The sequence below is a fragment of the Lasioglossum baleicum genome, chromosome 3 (genome assembly GCF_051020765.1).
Source record: "Lasioglossum baleicum chromosome 3, iyLasBale1, whole genome shotgun sequence".
NCBI classification, from domain to species: domain Eukaryota; kingdom Metazoa; phylum Arthropoda; class Insecta; order Hymenoptera; family Halictidae; genus Lasioglossum; species Lasioglossum baleicum.
In genome coordinates this window covers 10,028,518-10,046,922 of record NC_134931.1, presented here as the reverse complement: position 1 = coordinate 10,046,922, position 18,405 = coordinate 10,028,518, and the positions used below count along the sequence as shown (strand labels likewise).

Below are 18,405 nucleotides of genomic sequence, written 5' to 3'. Positions count from 1 at the left end.
TCGACTTTCCAAGCTTTGGAAATTGACCGGTTATAGTTTTTCATACGGAGACTGACGCACAAGCGGCCCGCGGCATTCAGAGGATCCTGTTTCTTGCAGAGATCCGGAACAGGCGGCTTCAGCAAGAAGCTCTTCAGCATCTCATTCAGTTGCTGCCCACGCCGAACCGCGAGACGCTCTGGGCACTTTTGAACTTCCTCAGCGTGGTGGCGGTGAACAGCGAGGATCAAAAGAACGACACTGGCGAGTGGGTGCCGGGCAACAAGATGGACACGACTAATTTAGCCACAGTGAGTACAAACCCGACAGAGCCGATGGAGCCCTTCACCTTCGTCCACATTAATCCGAGACATTTGCTCAAGTATTAATCGTCAGACTGCAACCTTACGACCAGCCCAATTAGCTAACATTTGATCAACCTTCCACAGACATATACGCAATCTTCCACAAACATGTTACAGAATCTTTGTACAGGGTGTATGAAAAGTAATGGTCGTTCGTCATAGAGGTAAATCTACACCTCTGAAAACTTGCCGCAAAATTGCTTATCCCAAAAAGATTGTTGTTAAAGTTTGTTTTTACATCTACACCTTCTACTCGTCGAGAAGAGAAAAAGTTTGAAAGGAACCACGTGTCGCAAACAAATAGTTATGCAGATATAAGCTGGAAAAATTTTGCAAAACTCTATCAGCTCATGTCTCAATAACAATTTGCGGCACGTGGTTCCTTTCAAACTTTTTTTCCTCTCGATGAGTAGAAGGCGTTGATGTCAAAACAAACTTTAACAACAATTTTGTTTGAATGAACAATTTTGCGACAAGTTTCTCTTACAACTGTCCATCGATCCATTACTTTTTGTACACTCCGTACAGGTATTAAGTCGGTCAAAAATCCACAATACATGAAAATTAATGTTCATAACTTTGTAAGAAATTTTTCTACATCTGTAGCAATTAGTAGTACAGCCAATATTAAGAAGTTTATAATAGATTTTCTATTAGAGTTCACGAGAATGCATTTTATAAACTTAATTGTTACATCCATTTTGGGAAATGTCTCGTTTAAGAAGCACTGTACACGGATTTCTAAGTTCAATTTGTGCACGATGGACTTTGAACAATGGTTCCTGGTGGATAAAGAGTTTCAAGCTGTTGGTCGTTTGTGAAGGTATTCGCACCGAATATTCTCCACTGCGTGAAGCCAGGCCAGAGGTCAGAGATGTCTGCGGAGAGGGCCGAAGAGAGGATAGACGTAATAAATGTGGTCAGAGCGCTTTTGGAACATGCTTCGACGCTGTTCACGGTGCCGGCCGCCCTTCTAGATGAAGTCTACCTGCACATGATGGACACCCACCCAGCTGAATTGGATCTCGCCCTCTCTCGGCGCTCCGAGGAGTGAGTAATTTACGAGGATCTTCTTTTTATCTCCCCTGAACAAACCTGCTTCCACCGAATTCGCTCTTCCCGGAATTACGATACCGAAAGTATCGATGCTCCGATTTTTTATAACATGCTTTTCCGTCTTCGTTTATTTACCTTGCTTCACTACTGCGATTTTATGCAGTGTCTCTTCATTACGAAATTATCGATTAGAAGAACTTAAAAATACTGTTATATTATTTTCAACTTATTAAACGTATTAAGAAAGAAAATAATTGCAATTCAGGTAAAAAACTTTCATTTTGCATAAAAATCTAGCGATGAATATTTAAACTACTTTGCATTGAGGACTCCTTTTTCAATGAATGCGAACTGTGTTTCGTTGCAAAACATTCTACTGAAAATTTAATTGTTACAATGATAGCCTAGATTGTTTTCTGTTCATCCCACCTGATCTGTAAAGAGAACTCGCAAAGTTCGCGAAGTCAAAATTAATTTGACGAATGTTGCACCAAAAATTGTATTATTATTGTATAGCGAAGAACGACATTGTGTACCGCTGCGATCGCGTTTTATGTTTTTCAATCCAATGCTGTCCCGGTGGCAGACAGGAGGAGAGAAAGAAGGGTTGAAAACATTCACGAAGAGAAGGAAAAAGTTGACAGAACGTTCCGTGCGTTTTTCCTCGCAGGCAATGCGGAGACGAAGCAGACCCGTGCAGCGAAGCGGAGACGTTCTCGGTGGAGGAGACCTTGACGACGTCGACAACGACCACGGCCGGGACGACCGCGTCGACCAGAAAGGTAATCGATCGAGATTGATACGCGATACCGTTGCGTCGTAGTCGGACCCTCCTATCTTAACGCGTTTGACGTTCGACCGAGGCCATCAAACTCCCACGTACCTAAAATATTGTCTTCCCTCAAGGAGGCACTGTATCAGCCGAGATTCGCAATACTTCTTTCCTTCCCTATCACATTTTCGCCGTGAAGAGTGGCCTTCTCGCATAACAATTGTTAAGATTTTCTCAATGACAATGTTGAACATCTATCTTAATGGTAGAAGTTTAATTAATGTTTTTTCATGTGAACACACTCCTCCAAACGCAATGGTACATGCTATTATAACAGTAAATGTTTAACCTTCACTCTGCATATAGGAGTGTAACGCATCACAGACTAACGAAAAGTTGCCCAATGGAAAATTTCCAACGTTCTCCTTGGAATGTTTGGAATATTTCACACATGATTAAAAAAATAGAAATTATTAAATTTGTTATTTTTATTTCTAGCGAATTTTTATGTGTTCATTTAAAATTTTCAATCTCCTCATACCTACCATCATGAAATTTCACAAATATTTACACACTCAAGGTTTTGTCTTCACATTTTGCACTGAACTCATGCATGGGGTGTAATTAAGCTCCAGTACAGAGTTAACATTAGAATATATGTATGTACGCAGAGTGAAGGTTAAACACGAGTGAAAAACGTTTGAAGTAAGGAGGACGTTATTAAATTAGCTGAGACATTTATCAATTTATTATGAATCTATTCTGAAATTTCTGCTTTAGAAGAAAATGGTTATTTCAGAAATCTATAACAAAACTTCTCCGAAATACAACCAACAAGAACATTATCCCAAAATAATTGTTTTAAACAAATTTCGAGAAACGATGTTAAGTAATAGCAGGATCGTGGAAGGAGGTGAAAATAACGTCACTGGCACTGTGAGTTTAGAGACAATAGAAAAGATATGTCCACTTTATTTAAAACTTAATGTCTAACTTATTTATTAGAAACTAACCCGACACCAATTCAACACCATAAAATCATAAAAGAAAAACGAGAATAACGTAATAAAAAATAGTAAAGCCAAAGAAGCGCAATGGTTTTTATCGTTAGCGTTTGAAAGGTAAAGTAGCGCAGTGAGAGTAGCTCAAGCAGAACGAGTTTTGAAAAGCAACTGATCGTTCGGGAATCAGCTGTGCCGAAGAAGTTCGAACGGCGGGGGGAGAGGTGACGAGAGCCTTTATTGTCGCGAATCCTTATTATGATTTTGGTAATCCCGTCACCTCTCTCTCCCGTGTCCCATACTGACTCGCGTGCGGCCGCGGAGCTCGCGTGATTCGAAACAAACGATAACCAATCTTATTGAAGATGCGACCAGTTTCCAACGACTATAATTTACGCTGTATTTTTATATGAATTGTTATGCATAAATGGAAGTATCAGCGCAGAATTCAGCACAGTAGCATCATTTGTCTGAAAAGATTCGATGCAATTTCTCCGATGGAAAAAATTGTGGTGAACAGGTGAAAAGGCAATTTGATAAAAATGTTGCAGGTGTGGACAAGAGAACAGTGTCTTCACCAAACAGCAGGCATAGGTGGAGATATAGGTCCAAGGCCGCGGCGATCGAAGAGGCCCGGAAGCCGCAGAAAGGAAGAAGGCAGGAGTAACAGCGTAGACAGCGGATCGAGCGAGGATCCAGCAGATCCTCGACGAAGATCCTCACCTATGGTAATCACCGCTAGCCTAACGATACCAATGTCCGGAGCGTTCACGTTGAACCTCGACGATCCGGACATTCCTTACATCGAGGAAGCACCGAAGCATCCCATCGTCCCTCCTAGGAGACAGAGGCAGCGATCGATCTCCGGTTGCAGCGAAGGTAGCTCACCACATATGTCACTATCAGACCCTTGTCATTTCTGATGAAATAGTTAATCCATAAATAACCTGTAATAACACTATCTCCCTAAAAATTAAAAACGTAGTAGGCTGAACAGGATTATTCCAAAAACGAACGATGACTGTCTACATCAATTCAGAAAGAATTAGTTAATCCATAAATGACCTCTACAGAGTGTCTCCAAATTCCTTCAACAGCCGGAAATGGGAGGTTCCTGAGATCACTTGAAGCAACATTTTCCTTTGCAAAAATGTTATCCGCGGCTTTGTTTAGGAGTTATTAACGAAAAACACGGACCAATTAGAGCGCGACTTAGACGCGAATTGGCACAGTCGGCCAATAAACAGTTGGCGCGCCGAGCCGACTGTGCCAATTCGCGTCTAAGTCGCGCTCTAATTGGTCCGTGTTTTTCGTTAATAACTCCTAAACAAAGCCGCGGATAACATTTTTGCAAAGGAAAATGTTGCTTCAAGTGATCTCAGGAACCTCCCATTTCCGGCTGTTGAAGGAATTTTGGATACCCTGTATATGTACAGTGACTCCCACTAACATTCGGACTTCGAAATGAACGGATTTGAACTATTTTGAGAAGCTAGAGCAATTAGTTTACTACAGGATGTGAAAAGAAATTTTTCCAAAAATGGCAATTGGTCGGAATTGCAGAGAAAATACTAGAAGTTGCATTCTACAACTTTTTTATGTGGGCCTATCGTTATCGCTTTTTTTGCTGGCCCGAAACGTTCATCGTCAATTAATCGCACGGGCCTTCGAACTGTGCCGACGACTGCTACTTTCCGCGTCGCATTAGTAGTGGTTCACACCGATATACCGGAGCCGAGATCAGATTACTACAGTGGAGGGGATATTTTTTTGCGTCCATCCTGTAGCACCTTTTTGCGTCAATAGAGGATTTATTGTAGTTAATTCATAAATAATCTCTATACGTAACACTGTGTCTTTAAAAATTCAACTACTGGCAAGGGATTAAAAATGTCGTAGTCTGAACAGGATTATTCCAAAAAAGACAGATGTCTACATCAATTCGCTCTCTAAAATAAATCGTAGTGGTGGGGATAAAAAGCGCAGAATTAAACAGTATCATTTCCAAACTGAAGGACGACTCTGTCCACATCCATTCATACCTATGGAACACTGTCCCCAGGTGGAAGGCACGGCAGCGACAGCGCAGTGGGCTCATCAGCAACCCTATCAGGTGACCAAGCCCCAAGTTCTCCACCTTCCTGGGCATCCTCACCACCTGCAAGCCCCGACAGCGCAGTAACCGCCGTTTCCTACATACCTGATCAACAAGCCGTCCTTCAGAGGGTTTCCTTCACAACGTCAAGCGAAGTCCGCCAGGTGGCCAGGTCGAACAATCAAGAGTCCTCAAGGAGCTCAGCAGCGCCGTACACACCCAGTATCACTAGCATCGGTGGCGCAGTCCTCAGGTGAGAATCCTTGCCCTCTCGACTATGCGGACACACTGTCTTCCGCTCCAGGAATTAGGCGAATCAAAGTCCTGGTATTCGAGACTGACATTCGGGCCGGTTCGATAACCCCGGGTGAATCTGGGCCAACGTACCTTATGCGTTCGCCTAAATTGTTCGCTATTGGGTCATTCAATTAGATCACCTGGCCTTCAAACATTTCGTATCTGTCGGTCCAGATTGCTTCTACTTTGGTCAAGATTAGACAGATCATGGTCTTCTCTGTATTCAGTGACCATATGTTCTCTATTCAGAAAGACAGTCTTTTACTTCACTTAATATATTAGACTGTGGATCTATGTATATGCAAAATAAAAATCGTTTGCACCAATTGCAACAAACAAGAACTAAGTAATAATTTCTTTTATTCTTCAATAATGTTCATAAGCTGAATCTAATATATTGATGTTGTTTAATTTTTTAAATGTATCCACACTGTTTTAAATTGCAACTACACATTTTTGTCATAAATGCATAAAATCTGCAGTCTAATTAATTATTATCCTTTAGGTTTACTTCTTTTTTTCGAAGATCGCCATTTTGTTCTTTACACATTGTGAATTTAATTAATAACTTAATTACAGACAACTGTTTAATTTTTACCAGATTTTCAGCATTCGCTTATTGTATAAAAGCCTACAAAAACAACACATAATGAACAATATTTATGAGAAAGTGAAACAATTAGAACATCATTATCTACCTTGTATACGTTCTAGTAAAACCACGTTATTCTCACTAATCAAAAATTATTTTTCAGGTCGAAGACCGCCGACATCGAGAGGATGCTGCACATCTCAAGACCAGATACCGCAACAACAGTGTCTCAAAGCAAATCCAGTTCCTCAGCAACCTCTTCAGACAGTAAAAAGTACACAAAGAGGCGTTACACGGACTCGAGGCATCAGACACGTCATATCCCTGATTCCGACACCCTGGCGGGTAAAAACGCGATGACGGTTTCGTCATCGTCACCGGTCGCAATGTCCTCTTCGTCTCCGGTGACCGGTGTACAGAGTCAACGAGCTGCGGTTCAACCAGTCTGGAAACGAAGAGAACTGATTTCCAGCGCGCCTAAGGACAGGCAAGGGTACTTCTGAGCCCTGACGTTCCAGTGACGAATGGATCGAATCTTGGATGACTTCGATGGGTCTCTTCGTCCGTATGTTCCTGAAGACTTGATGTCGAGAGAGGGAGAAAGCTATGTGGATTCGTATTTGTGTTCAATTGGTGGTGGGGCTCTGCAGGGTCTGTTGTTGGTGGTTCTGGGGGTTTCATGGTGAAAGAGCTTGGGTGTTGAGAATTGTTCAAAGATGATTGTTTGAAGATGATTGTTAAGAATTGTTCAAAGATGATTGTTTGAAGATGATTATTAAGAATTGTTTGATGAACGGTTCTTTTTGTCGAAATTGTTAGAGGATTGCAAAGATGTAGCCCGCAGAAACAAAACGTAAATTCTATTGTTTCTTTATTTATGTATTTTTTAATTTATTGATATCAGATGAATTTTTTAATATGAAAACTCTTATAGTACTCGATGGTATCGAAACTTGATAGTATTTTAATATTCACGATAGCAGTTCATCAATTTTTTAACAACGTTTATTGTGTGTTTCAAAAGAAGTTGAATAGAATTTAACGATTTTATACGGTTTCGTTTGGTATGGAATTGATACAATTTTCAGATAATATGTACAATCATATTAGTAAGAAAATAAAGTGTTGATTCAAGCAACTGTATACAGCAATCCTCTGATCATTTCGATCGTTTATAAGAACGTACAGAGTGCAGAATGTAAAGCTTTAAAATTCTAAATTAACATAAGAAAAAGTAATTAACACACTCGCAACCAATTTTCACTGTTTCCGAAAATCGTGTGCAGTGTAGAATAATTTTAAACTTATTGTCGCATTTACGTGCATAAAAGTCGTATATCACGAACGATGTTGAAAGAAAGTCAAGACGTCATAATATGAATATGACAATGTGGTTTTAATAATTTTATAATCCACTATATACATATAGATACCTCCGAAAATATGTTTAACCCTGTTATAATCTTCTGATCATCTTGATTCATTCACATTTTTAAATACATAAACATTTCAAAATTTTTGGCCTAACCACGTCCACATTTTGATAAAAATAATTTCGAATTTTAGAATCATACGGGAAAATTGTTGCTAACGCAGCACAATTAAGAAAATTTCTGTTTTTCTGTCACATTCGTGACAGAAATGAGTAGTGGCAATTTAAAGCAATAGATAGATTTTAAAAATTTAGGAATATCAATGCATTAGTGAACATTATTAAAGAACGAAAGAAATTTTTATTTGGCTCTTATTTGTTGATGCAAAAAAAATTTATTTTGCAGAAAAATCCGCTGTCTACTAATCACAATTACCAAACATTTAAGTATTGTATGAGGTGTTATATCTATAGTGTATATAAAAAAATAATATACAACGGAATTATCCTAGGTCAGAAGAAATGTTTAATTTTCGAGTTAAAATAGCTTCGACTGCAAAAGGTTAATTTTGAGTTTTCCAAGAGCATTTTGCACAAGAATTGTGTACAAAGCTGGTTGCGAGTAGGTTAAACTCGAAGAAAAGCCTAGAGATAGCCGGGAAAGAGGTCCAAGCGCGTGTCCTGTCCAATCATCGAAGTCTCCGCGAAACATAGTCACTGCCGATCAGGCGTGGCCTGGCTAAAGTGTTCCTCGACATGATCCTTTCATTGGAATTCATGTCCTCGGTATCGTGGGGTGTCTATTGGTTCCTAGACTACCGTCCTCGCGCTTGCAACGATCTCCGTGACGAAACGATTCTCTCGTTCTTCATAGAGTACGTTTACATTGCAGCTGTACCCGAAAATATTGATTAGAATGGTCCATGAACGACCAATTCTAACAAGAGCGCAATCTAGCACTGCATTTTGTAGCTGTCGGATGGTTCAAAAGCAGTTCATGTTGTGGCTCGTTATGGCTTCCAGCTTCAAGATAAACGTACTCTGACTTTTCTCCGCTCTGCTTCCGTTCTCGGTGGTTTCGCCTGGATAACGAGCGATTCTCCGAGAGAATCTTCCTGCGTTAATGACGGGATCAAGTACAATCTGTGTAAACGAACTTCTCGCTCGATTTTGTATATTATGCTAATACGCGTTGAAACAGGTGGCTCGCTTCTAGCGCTTAATTGATATGCATAAAGCACACGTGGATTGGCGGAGAATTATAGCAAACCCAGCGGTTACGTAAATATGTAAATGCTGCATTTGCCGGAATCGATTTCTCGAATCATGTCTAGCATTTCTTCAATTTCAAGATACAATGAATCGGAGGAAATGATTCTTAGAAAGCCATTTTACACGGCAATCGTTATCCTGTTGTAACAATGTCAAAATAAGATTATATTTTTCTGTAATTAATGTGTAAAAGCTAGGGTAAATGTAAACAAACAAACATCGAATTATAGTGTATAATTAAAATGAAAAATATCGACAACGTGGATAGACCGCGAATTTTTATGCAGAATAAAAATGATCATCGATTGCACGAAATAGGAGTTGGAATGAAATTGATTTGAACTCCTGATAACAATATTCTTAAATTCTTCTCTTCTTTTTACTGTTTGTATTTTGGTCATCCATTTTTACCATAAATTCATGAAAATTCGCAGTACAATCATGACGTTAAATCAATAATTAATTGAATTGTATACATATCAAAGGGGCGCAACATTTTTGAGACTCGGTCGTGTTGAATCTTTATTAATTCTAATATTGCCATAAGAGTGTACAAAGTGTCAAATGATAGTTGGTAGACGAACCACTGGATCTTTATAGAAATCTTCATTTTTATTGGATATTTTGTAACACTCGGAATAAGGTAAATAATTCTGTCGATAACGAGGTTTCTTATGATTCGAATAAAATAAAAATGTGTGGAATGTTCAAGTCAATTACATTCACGATCAGTTATAGTTTCTCTTGCAAAAATTATATACATTAATAAAATGTGTACATTGTGTAAATTGGTGTAAATTGGTGTACATTCTACACAAGTTAAGAACTGAGTTTCTTCCAAAATTGATTGTCAATTATGATCCAGTTTAATCTCTGTAAAATATGTGTAAATGCTAATGCACAAGGGTTAAAGTTAAAATATACTTCAAACGTGATGAACAAAAAAATGTTGTTTAAGTGAAATGCACACATAATAAAGATCCAAAGTCTATCAACAGAAAACTATGACGACCATTTTTTAAGGCGACTGCACACTGCTAGATGTTGCCATAAATCGCAAAGTACTTGGTTCCGTCGCAGCTCACGTAGTATTTCTGCGGGAGGAGGCTGCGGACTATTGATATGTGTCTACGGATAACATTCTAATGTAGTAACGACAGGTTAGCTTCGATTTGTAAATTATTTTTATTACTAGAGCACGATGGACGATCCGTGTGAGAGTCCACGACGAGCCAAAGCCAAGAAATGAAAAGAAGACTAGTCCCCCGAGTCCCTCGAACTCGCGTCACGGCCATTTTGTATCTCTCGATAAAAAGAATATACCCAAACATAATACTTACATATATCATGCGTGAATCGTCGACGAGCTTTTAAAGATTTCCCATCGATCGCAAGGCCTGTTCTCACGTAACGTGTACAATATCCAATCAACAGGGGATGGTGGACTAAATAAATGTGTGGTCCGAGAGACGCTGTTGTTCGTCGTTTAAGTTTTTCTTTTTTCAGTCTGTAAGCTAATAAATGAAGGTTAATTTTTTTACCATCTTGACCACCTTGTTGTACGCTCCTGTCCATCTTTCGCGGCTCCGATCGGTCTCTGCATTTTCTTACTATGCTACGAAGTTAAAAATTAAGTCGGAATTTCGGTACAATTTTTTAGCAAATCTTGTTAGCAAAAAAAAATCACTGACTTAATATTTTAGAGTTAAGCAGTTGCCATTTTCCTTGCCAAAACTCGTGTCCCCACACTACCTTCCCCTTCTACGACGCTAGTCTCTGTTCCTCTGTGGCTCCCTAACCTTATCTAGTGACTCCGGCCGCAAGTTGCCCAGACCTGGTTTACATATGTCTCCGGTTGTTTGTACGAAATGTTAACTTTAAAAGGTGCATTTTAATCCTGAAGTACTTAAAGAATGCTGGTGTTGGTGTGAAACACTTATTGTATAAAAGACTACAAAAACACCACATAATGAACAATTTTTATAAGAAAGTGAAATAATTAGAACACTATCTGCCTTGTATATTGTATATAGTAAAACCATGTTATTCTCAATAACCAAAAATTGTTTTTCAGGTCGAAGAAACAGGATTTCGTTGGAGCGTAAATTATAGAAACTCGTTTATTATCAATTTCCTCGCATACAATCCTCGTCACACCTAAAGATCATATGGTCGTTATTACAAAAATTCATCGGGACGCAACGAACGCCGGGAAACAAGAGGGTCCGTTGTAATCGGGTAGTAAAGAAGTGCAAAAGGTGATACATAAATTCGGTAGTTCCGTTAAGATACAAGGTTGGTCTGCATGTGCGAAGATACAGTCTGAACATACCCAAATACTCTCTGATCACGATCGTTTTCCCAAATAAAACACACGGGGCCTGGTTGCGTGAACGCGTTTGAAAGCAGTCAACAGTAAACTTCAACACACATTACAAAATAAATCAACAAAAGTGATCCTGTGGAAATCATTTATGCATCGAGTGAGTTTAGTCTTGGTAATCTTTTTAATCAGCAATAATTTTTTATTTGTTAGTCTCCATTCTTTGAATTGACTGTAAACTGTTTGTGCAATAGAGACGCAGAGTGGAATGTTAATCAAGTATATTACCGTTTCAGAAGTTAGAAAATTGTGTTTGTAGATAGATTTCGAAACTGTCCACGCACAGGCTTCGCTCAAAGACACTCATACAGCTCGTGTGATTCGTATCGACGATGAGAATAAGGACAACGAAAGAATCCAACGCGATTGAGTCGTAAATATAATCATCCACTTAACATTATCATAGATCACAAATTAATTCGCTACAGAAAGTAGTAATTATGTTCCCAAAATATACACACGAAGAATTGAGGAAACAATCAATAAAATGGACGAAATTCGAAAGTACTATTCACTGACATAGGGCACGAAAGAATTCGAATTAAAAGATTCGCGATAACCAAAAATCATTAACATGTTCGCTATCACCATCACACATACATGATATCCACAATCCCGTAATTTACATGAAACTAGTCAAGTTAATCTTACGCTGCTATTTGAAGTCATAACATTCAGAGAGTTCATAACTTTCCTTTGCTACATTAATTTAATATCTCGTAGATAGACAGCAAAATAAATGGGGATAGCAAACATGTTAATCATCAGTTCATTAAATAAATATACAACAAATATCGAAAGAAAGAGTCTCCAGGACCTCTACACGAAAAATAAAGATGAAAAGAATCTACGAAGAAAGGAAAAGAAAATGGAGTAAAGGGAAAATCATCGAAAAGATAAGACACCCACCAACAGTAACGATAAAAAAATAATTTCCAACGATCGAAACGAGCATCGTTCCCTTCTGTCACAAGCGCAAAACACACATCTCGATTTACGCGTAACATACATATACATATTTATATATTTATATGTATATATATAAATATATTCTTGTATATACATATACAATCTTGTGTATATATATATTCTTGTATATATATACATATATATTAAAACAATCGCAAAAAATATAAATATATTTATATATTTATTATATATATCTGCGATATATATACGATATATATCTATAACATATATATATATATATATAGATATATATATATATATTATAAATCTCACCGTTTTACGGTTTAGCTGCCTATAGAGGGCTGGACGGATGCGACGCAATAAGTATTTTATTTATAATTCGTGCCCCTGAGCAAGGGCACGCTGGATTAACCCTACACGACGAACGAAGAGTACACCGAGAAGAAAGGGAACGGGTAACGAGAGAAAGAGAATTAAGGGGAAAGAAAGTGGAAGGGGGGAATAAACGAGAGAAATAATCGTATCACGTATCCTGCGACTTATGCGACGAACAAGAAAATGCTGGATCGTTCACAAATTTCCTTCTATCATTCCGATAGAAATCATTGGAAATCGTTAATTTCGGTACCAACAGATTGCCACTCGCCGCTTCTTTACAACGATTATTATCGCGATCGGGCCGCTTCGTGGTTAAAACGGATGCATAACAACAATCACATTCCAGTTTCTCTTCCTTCGAACGTTCAACAAAAGGACTTAATGTTACGCGGTTCCAGCCGTGAATATTTTTTTCTCTTTCCTCCATGGATTTAATATAATCTTGCATCTTCGAGATGCTACCTGATCCAGGGTCGCCAGATTAAGACTTGTCTTCCCGCTCTATCTTCCCCTTCTACGATACAATTCCCCCACGTTTCCGCCACTGCGGTCACGTGAGGTGTTGTGTCTCTGTCATGCATGTGTAACACTGTGACTTTAACTCTCTCACGTACCTTAGACTAAAAAATCATCTATTTTCGCGTATCACACTCTGTATTTGATGTCTTTCTGTTTGTAGTTGCGTTGTACTTGTTAAAGATATCATTGAGCAAGGGGATATACTAAATGATTTGATATTAATATCTATTATTTAAGTGAAAAATGAACATTTTCTGGTAGTTTGAAAATTTGGTTTCTCTAATTGCCCCCCCCCCCACCCGTATCGTGCATAATAAACGGCTACCGATCTCTCCAATTAAAACGTGCTCGCGAATACCACGTCATCAAAGATGTATCGATTAATGAAAGCCGCGGTTCATTTTCTGTCGGTTTGTCTCGCGAAAGTTTATTAAACAGCCACAGGATTCGCCGCGCACGTGCTCAATGGTTTATCGTCTCACCGGATTATGAATCTTGACGTTGACACATTCACGGCCGATGATGTTTCGATTAACATGACCAGCGAGCCTAATACCGCGTGATTATGCGACGATGATTAGGCCTTTGAGAATTTCTTTAACAGGAATTGTGGCTAAATAGATGATTTATAAATAGTAGAATGTGTCAAAGAATTTAGAAGTATCAATATATTATTTTCAAATTTATCAAATTATTGGAGAAGAAAATTTTTCTTTGACTCCTGTTTCCTGAAATCGATGCAGAAAATTTTTGCGTAAAGATCTATTGTTTAGTAATATGATTCAATTGCCAGAGGTTTATTTCAATATAGTGCAAGTATTATAATATAGTATAGTGTAAGCGCCTAAAATATTGATTATAAAGCACAGTTAGACTTGTACAAGTGTACACTTGAAAATAAATGATCTCTGAATCTTCGAATGATTTCTGAAGTAGTAATTGTGTTCATCTTGTGTTTTACCTCCAAACAAGGTCGAAATTTCCTCGTAAACAAATTTTCATTCTCCCGCACTCGTCTGTACTTCAAAATTGCTTCACAAAATTAACTGTTCATATCCTGAAAATGCATTAAGATATACTTTGATTGGTTGTAAATTTATGGTTAAAAAAAGATAACTGTACTCGGTATGTATACCTACTCGAGAATCTTGAAGTGTTTAAAATTCAACAAAAGAATTCAGGACTAGACAAGAATTCAGTATAATATAAAATCCATCGAAGAAATAAAAGGACGGCCCATACCATGAATTAACTACCCAAGATATTCGACTAATTAATAATGTAACGACGATTCGCTCCAAGATGTTCGTGAACCCTCAGTGACTCCTGATTAATGGGCAGTTAAGAATTACCGAGAGTAGAATCATTATCGGTCACGGCTGGAATCGCCCGGAACTTAATAAAGTAATCTCACCGAACACGACTTGGTTGATTTTCGTAATCATCGACGACCGAGGGATCTGGATCCAACGGCGCCGTTCGCCTCGAGATTCAGGTACCTTCAGCGATCTTTCTTTTTAATCTACGCCATCCACGAACATCCATATCCATCGTACACAGCGAACATAATATACCAACGATCTCTGTCTTCGAATAGAACTAAACTGAGACACTAGTCGTCGAATGCATCGATAATTATTGATTTTACCCCTAGAACACTTCCATAAAATAATATCTTATATACAACATCCCGAAACCTGCTGTTCGGGATTTATTCACGAAATAAACATTCACAGAAACTCTGCTCGTACAGAATCAATTCTCTCAGTTCAATCAACCCTTCATTTCAACACGTTCCGTGCTCGGCGGTTTTTCCTAAAGTTTTCATTCGGGCTATTTGATATTTCTATTTAAGACTGACGTGTTGTCATAAATTTTGTTATAGTTCCGACCGATAAGAAATTAGAATGTCTCAATATATGTCGAAATTTTGGGACTGAAACATGGACACCAACATATTGGACTGTTTTGTTATTAACTTTCTTAATTTTAATGATATTTTCAGGAAATCTTATATCAACGCATTCGTGATATCTTCCTGATTAAAATGAGCCCAAACACGATACAATTCATATCATACTTACCACTTTAATCCACGATATAATGCAGCCTCTATTATCCGTACTAATCCTTGGAACGCGAGTGTTAAGATAGATACTAGAGCAGTTATCTAAGTTTTAGCTGTAATTGACACGTTTGTATATGGAACAAGTACTTGATTAACGGAGGCTCCAAACATCATGTTCGGACAATCGAGATTCTATTGTATCGCAAATTAAACAAGTAAATACGAGGTAAATGGTGTCGTGTTTGGTCTCATTTTAATCAGAAAAATATCACAAACGTGTGAACGTTTCATAAAAAAATAATTCCCAACAAAAAAGTTCTGTGACTGAATTTATATCGTCCCACCGATTATTTTATCACACTTCTCAAATTTTTCATAAGTATTGTGAATATCTTTCGCACACATATCGAGTCATTACTGTACATACTAGAGTTTACACACATTATATGCCATCTGCTTTCCTCTGATGTTAATATACTTTCCAGTCTTAAACACACTATGAAATTGTATGTTTTGAACGCGTGTGCCATTAGCAGAACACGTGGCACGGGACGTGTTAAAGTTAGGTCCGCGTCGAAAGAAAAATAGAAGATAGACAAGAAGAGTCGAAGATCTATCAGGTCGAAGATCCATCAACGTATCGAGTCCTCGGGTCGAAGGTCACGATTCAGTGTTGCCACCTATAAATACAGTCGCGCGTCAGACGAGCGCCTTCAGCCGAAGGTCTCACATGTTCTCGAAGACGTCACGACGCCATTGGGAAATTACGGTCGGAGTAATTTCCCTCGATTTTCCTCGACTCGTTTCTCGAGTCCCCTTCTTCGTTAGTTTCCCGCGCGACGGAACAATCGCGTGAGTTTCACACCGAAGCACAATTTAGCTTCTATACTCTTCAGCTCCAACTTCAACTTCGCGCTTGAAACTTTACTGGAAAAAAGTCCTCAACTTTTCCAAACATCACTGATCAGAAAACTTTCTCTAACGATCACACAACGTTGGGAACCTTGGCAGCGATCGCACGTTGCCCATCGCGTCCACGTTCGCGAGAATCATTGCGAATTTCCGCGACAGAACAACGTTCAGAGGAGCAGAGCTTGCAACCTCAAGTATTTCGAGGAGTCGATTCGATCGTTCGAAATTTTCGTTTCGATTTTCGTCCCGATTTCAAAAGACTCGCAAGAATGGGATCCCTTTACACTTCGGTGGAGTGTGTCTGGATCCGAACTTTTTTCTGCGAGCCGTTCCTTGACAAGGTTGGACTGTGCGCAGAAAAACCGGGATTGTGGATTCCCAGCGGTTTTGGCTTCTTCAGGGAACTGCGGAGAGGGGAGGCTGTACTTGTTACACTTCCGGAAGTCGCCACAGACGCCATTGAGCCGTTTCCGGCACCTCCGACGTAGGGTTTTCCGCTGGCGTCAGTCATCGAGATGCTGCCACCTGGAACAGAAACAGAAGTTACGGTTTTAGATAGATGTTCTGTGAATCCTTACAAATATTTATTTTCTTTTGCATTTCCTTGAACAACATAGTTTAATGCAAGAATTGTGAAAATCAAAATAGTTAATCATTGGATAATAAGGAATTAAGTAAAACTTCTATAAATCACGATAATGTCGTGTGCATACCGCGCTAAAATTATATTACGGTTGTTTTATTCAGTGATGATTAAACTCTTCAAATGTAGTGGCAAACCAAACAAAGAAGTATTGACTTACATGTACACCACTTTTGTATTAAATGGCTCATATGTGCGAATTTGTGTGACCGATCTCTGAAAAGTAATGATCGACTTAACAATCGAAATACATAGAAAATAATGAAACACTTTTAAATAATTGAAACTCTTTAATTTCTCTAATGCCTGCACAATTTTTTCAACTCGATTTTTAACTGCATTTTCAGAAACCTGAAGACCTCCTTGGAAGAACACCACAGAATTTTTACGAAAAAGAAATCCACCATCTTGTAAAACGTTGGAAGATAATTGTGAGATTGTCAAAATTGGTTGGTGGAGTAAAAAATATGTACAGTATATTTCCACAATATAAAAAAAATCATCAAAATTCAGTGCAGCTAAGTCTTCCATTTAAAAATTGGTTGTATTAACACATTCGCGTCGAAAAGTTTGAATAATCTAAGAACGCATATATCCGGTGCAGAGTAGGGCAATAATCAACTAATATTTAAAACTGACTAATAGTCTTTTTGAATGTTAATCATAGCAAAATAATCATTAGTCAAAACTTTTTGATTAGTTAGTGATACCTAATTAATAATATTAATATATATTAATCGCACAATAGTGACTGATGACTAAAGATTGATGACTGATCATCAACTACTAATTCACTAATAAGCAATAGCTAAAGATTATTTAGAGCTGTGACTAACTATTTGCCATTTAGTTATCACTAACTAATCAAAAAGTTTTGACTAATGACTATTTTGCTATGACTAATATTCAAAAAGACTATGATTTTCGTATTTCAATCGACAATTGTTTAAACTACAATTTATGATATCGGCGCACTGGTTCGATCAATTGTACAAATATAGCAAGTTTGCAAAATTTACATGAAATTTAGTTTAAATTCCAACGTTTCGGTCTAAATCAAAAAGACTATTATTCATTTTTAAATATTAGTTGATTATTGCCTTACTCTGATCCGGTGCAAATATGGTTAATATAAAATCGTCAATTTGTACATCTGTAACTATTAACACTAAACCTACCGACCATCAAAAGTAACTGATGTGTATAGTATTATAAAAATAACAAGATTAAATTAATTTATATTTTGTGCGATTTTTACTATAACATATACTCGAGTCAGAAAATGTATAAAATGAATTCCCATGAAAACACCTTTACAATTTCAATAATTGTTAAATAAACAATCTAAAATGGGTCATTCGACCCCTCGTGGTAGGTTTAGTGTTAAATTTCGATACATACCTCCTGTTTAATCAGATTTTTCTACGACCTTACAGATAGCAGCGAATCTAATTTGGGACCATGTCCCAGATGTTACGAACGCTAAATTCGGGCCAGAACAATAGACTGCTAATTAGATTTACTCCATAAGTGGGCCGAAGATTTTATCGTCGCAATTACTGAAATATCCCGAGACACGTCGTCCAATTAACTGCACCGGGGATCGTTCCACAGAGGGATTAACAAAACCAGAAACAAATTTGTTTTTACGATAGAGCAACACGGAAGCGCCAACGCAGCGGTAACGATAGCATTCCCCGCGACGTCCACCACGCCGATATAGCAGAAACAAGTTCTAAAACGATTTCCTGATGCAGAGAGACGCCAACAG

At 38.2% G+C, this 18,405-nt stretch overlaps 2 protein-coding genes across 2 annotated transcripts in view; one reads left to right on the top strand and one right to left on the bottom strand.

Annotated features, from left to right (window-relative positions):
* Rhogap102a (Rho GTPase activating protein at 102A) overlaps positions 1-12,117 on the top strand; it is a 52,688-nt gene extending 40,571 nt beyond the window's left edge. The window contains exons 7-12 of the mRNA XM_076447548.1: positions 100-290; positions 1,168-1,394; positions 2,071-2,182; positions 3,725-4,052; positions 5,236-5,521; positions 6,321-12,117. Of these exons, the coding sequence (XP_076303663.1) occupies positions 100-290; positions 1,168-1,394; positions 2,071-2,182; positions 3,725-4,052; positions 5,236-5,521; positions 6,321-6,660 (1,484 nt within the window). The 3' untranslated portion in view covers positions 6,661-12,117. The remainder of the gene's footprint in view (positions 1-99; positions 291-1,167; positions 1,395-2,070; positions 2,183-3,724; positions 4,053-5,235; positions 5,522-6,320) is intronic.
* The window catches only part of LOC143221901 (uncharacterized), a 69,106-nt gene continuing 62,726 nt past the window's right edge, over positions 12,026-18,405 (bottom strand). The window contains exon 6 of the mRNA XM_076447559.1: positions 12,026-16,516. Coding sequence (XP_076303674.1) covers positions 16,272-16,516 — 245 coding nt within the window. The 3' untranslated portion in view covers positions 12,026-16,271. The remainder of the gene's footprint in view (positions 16,517-18,405) is intronic.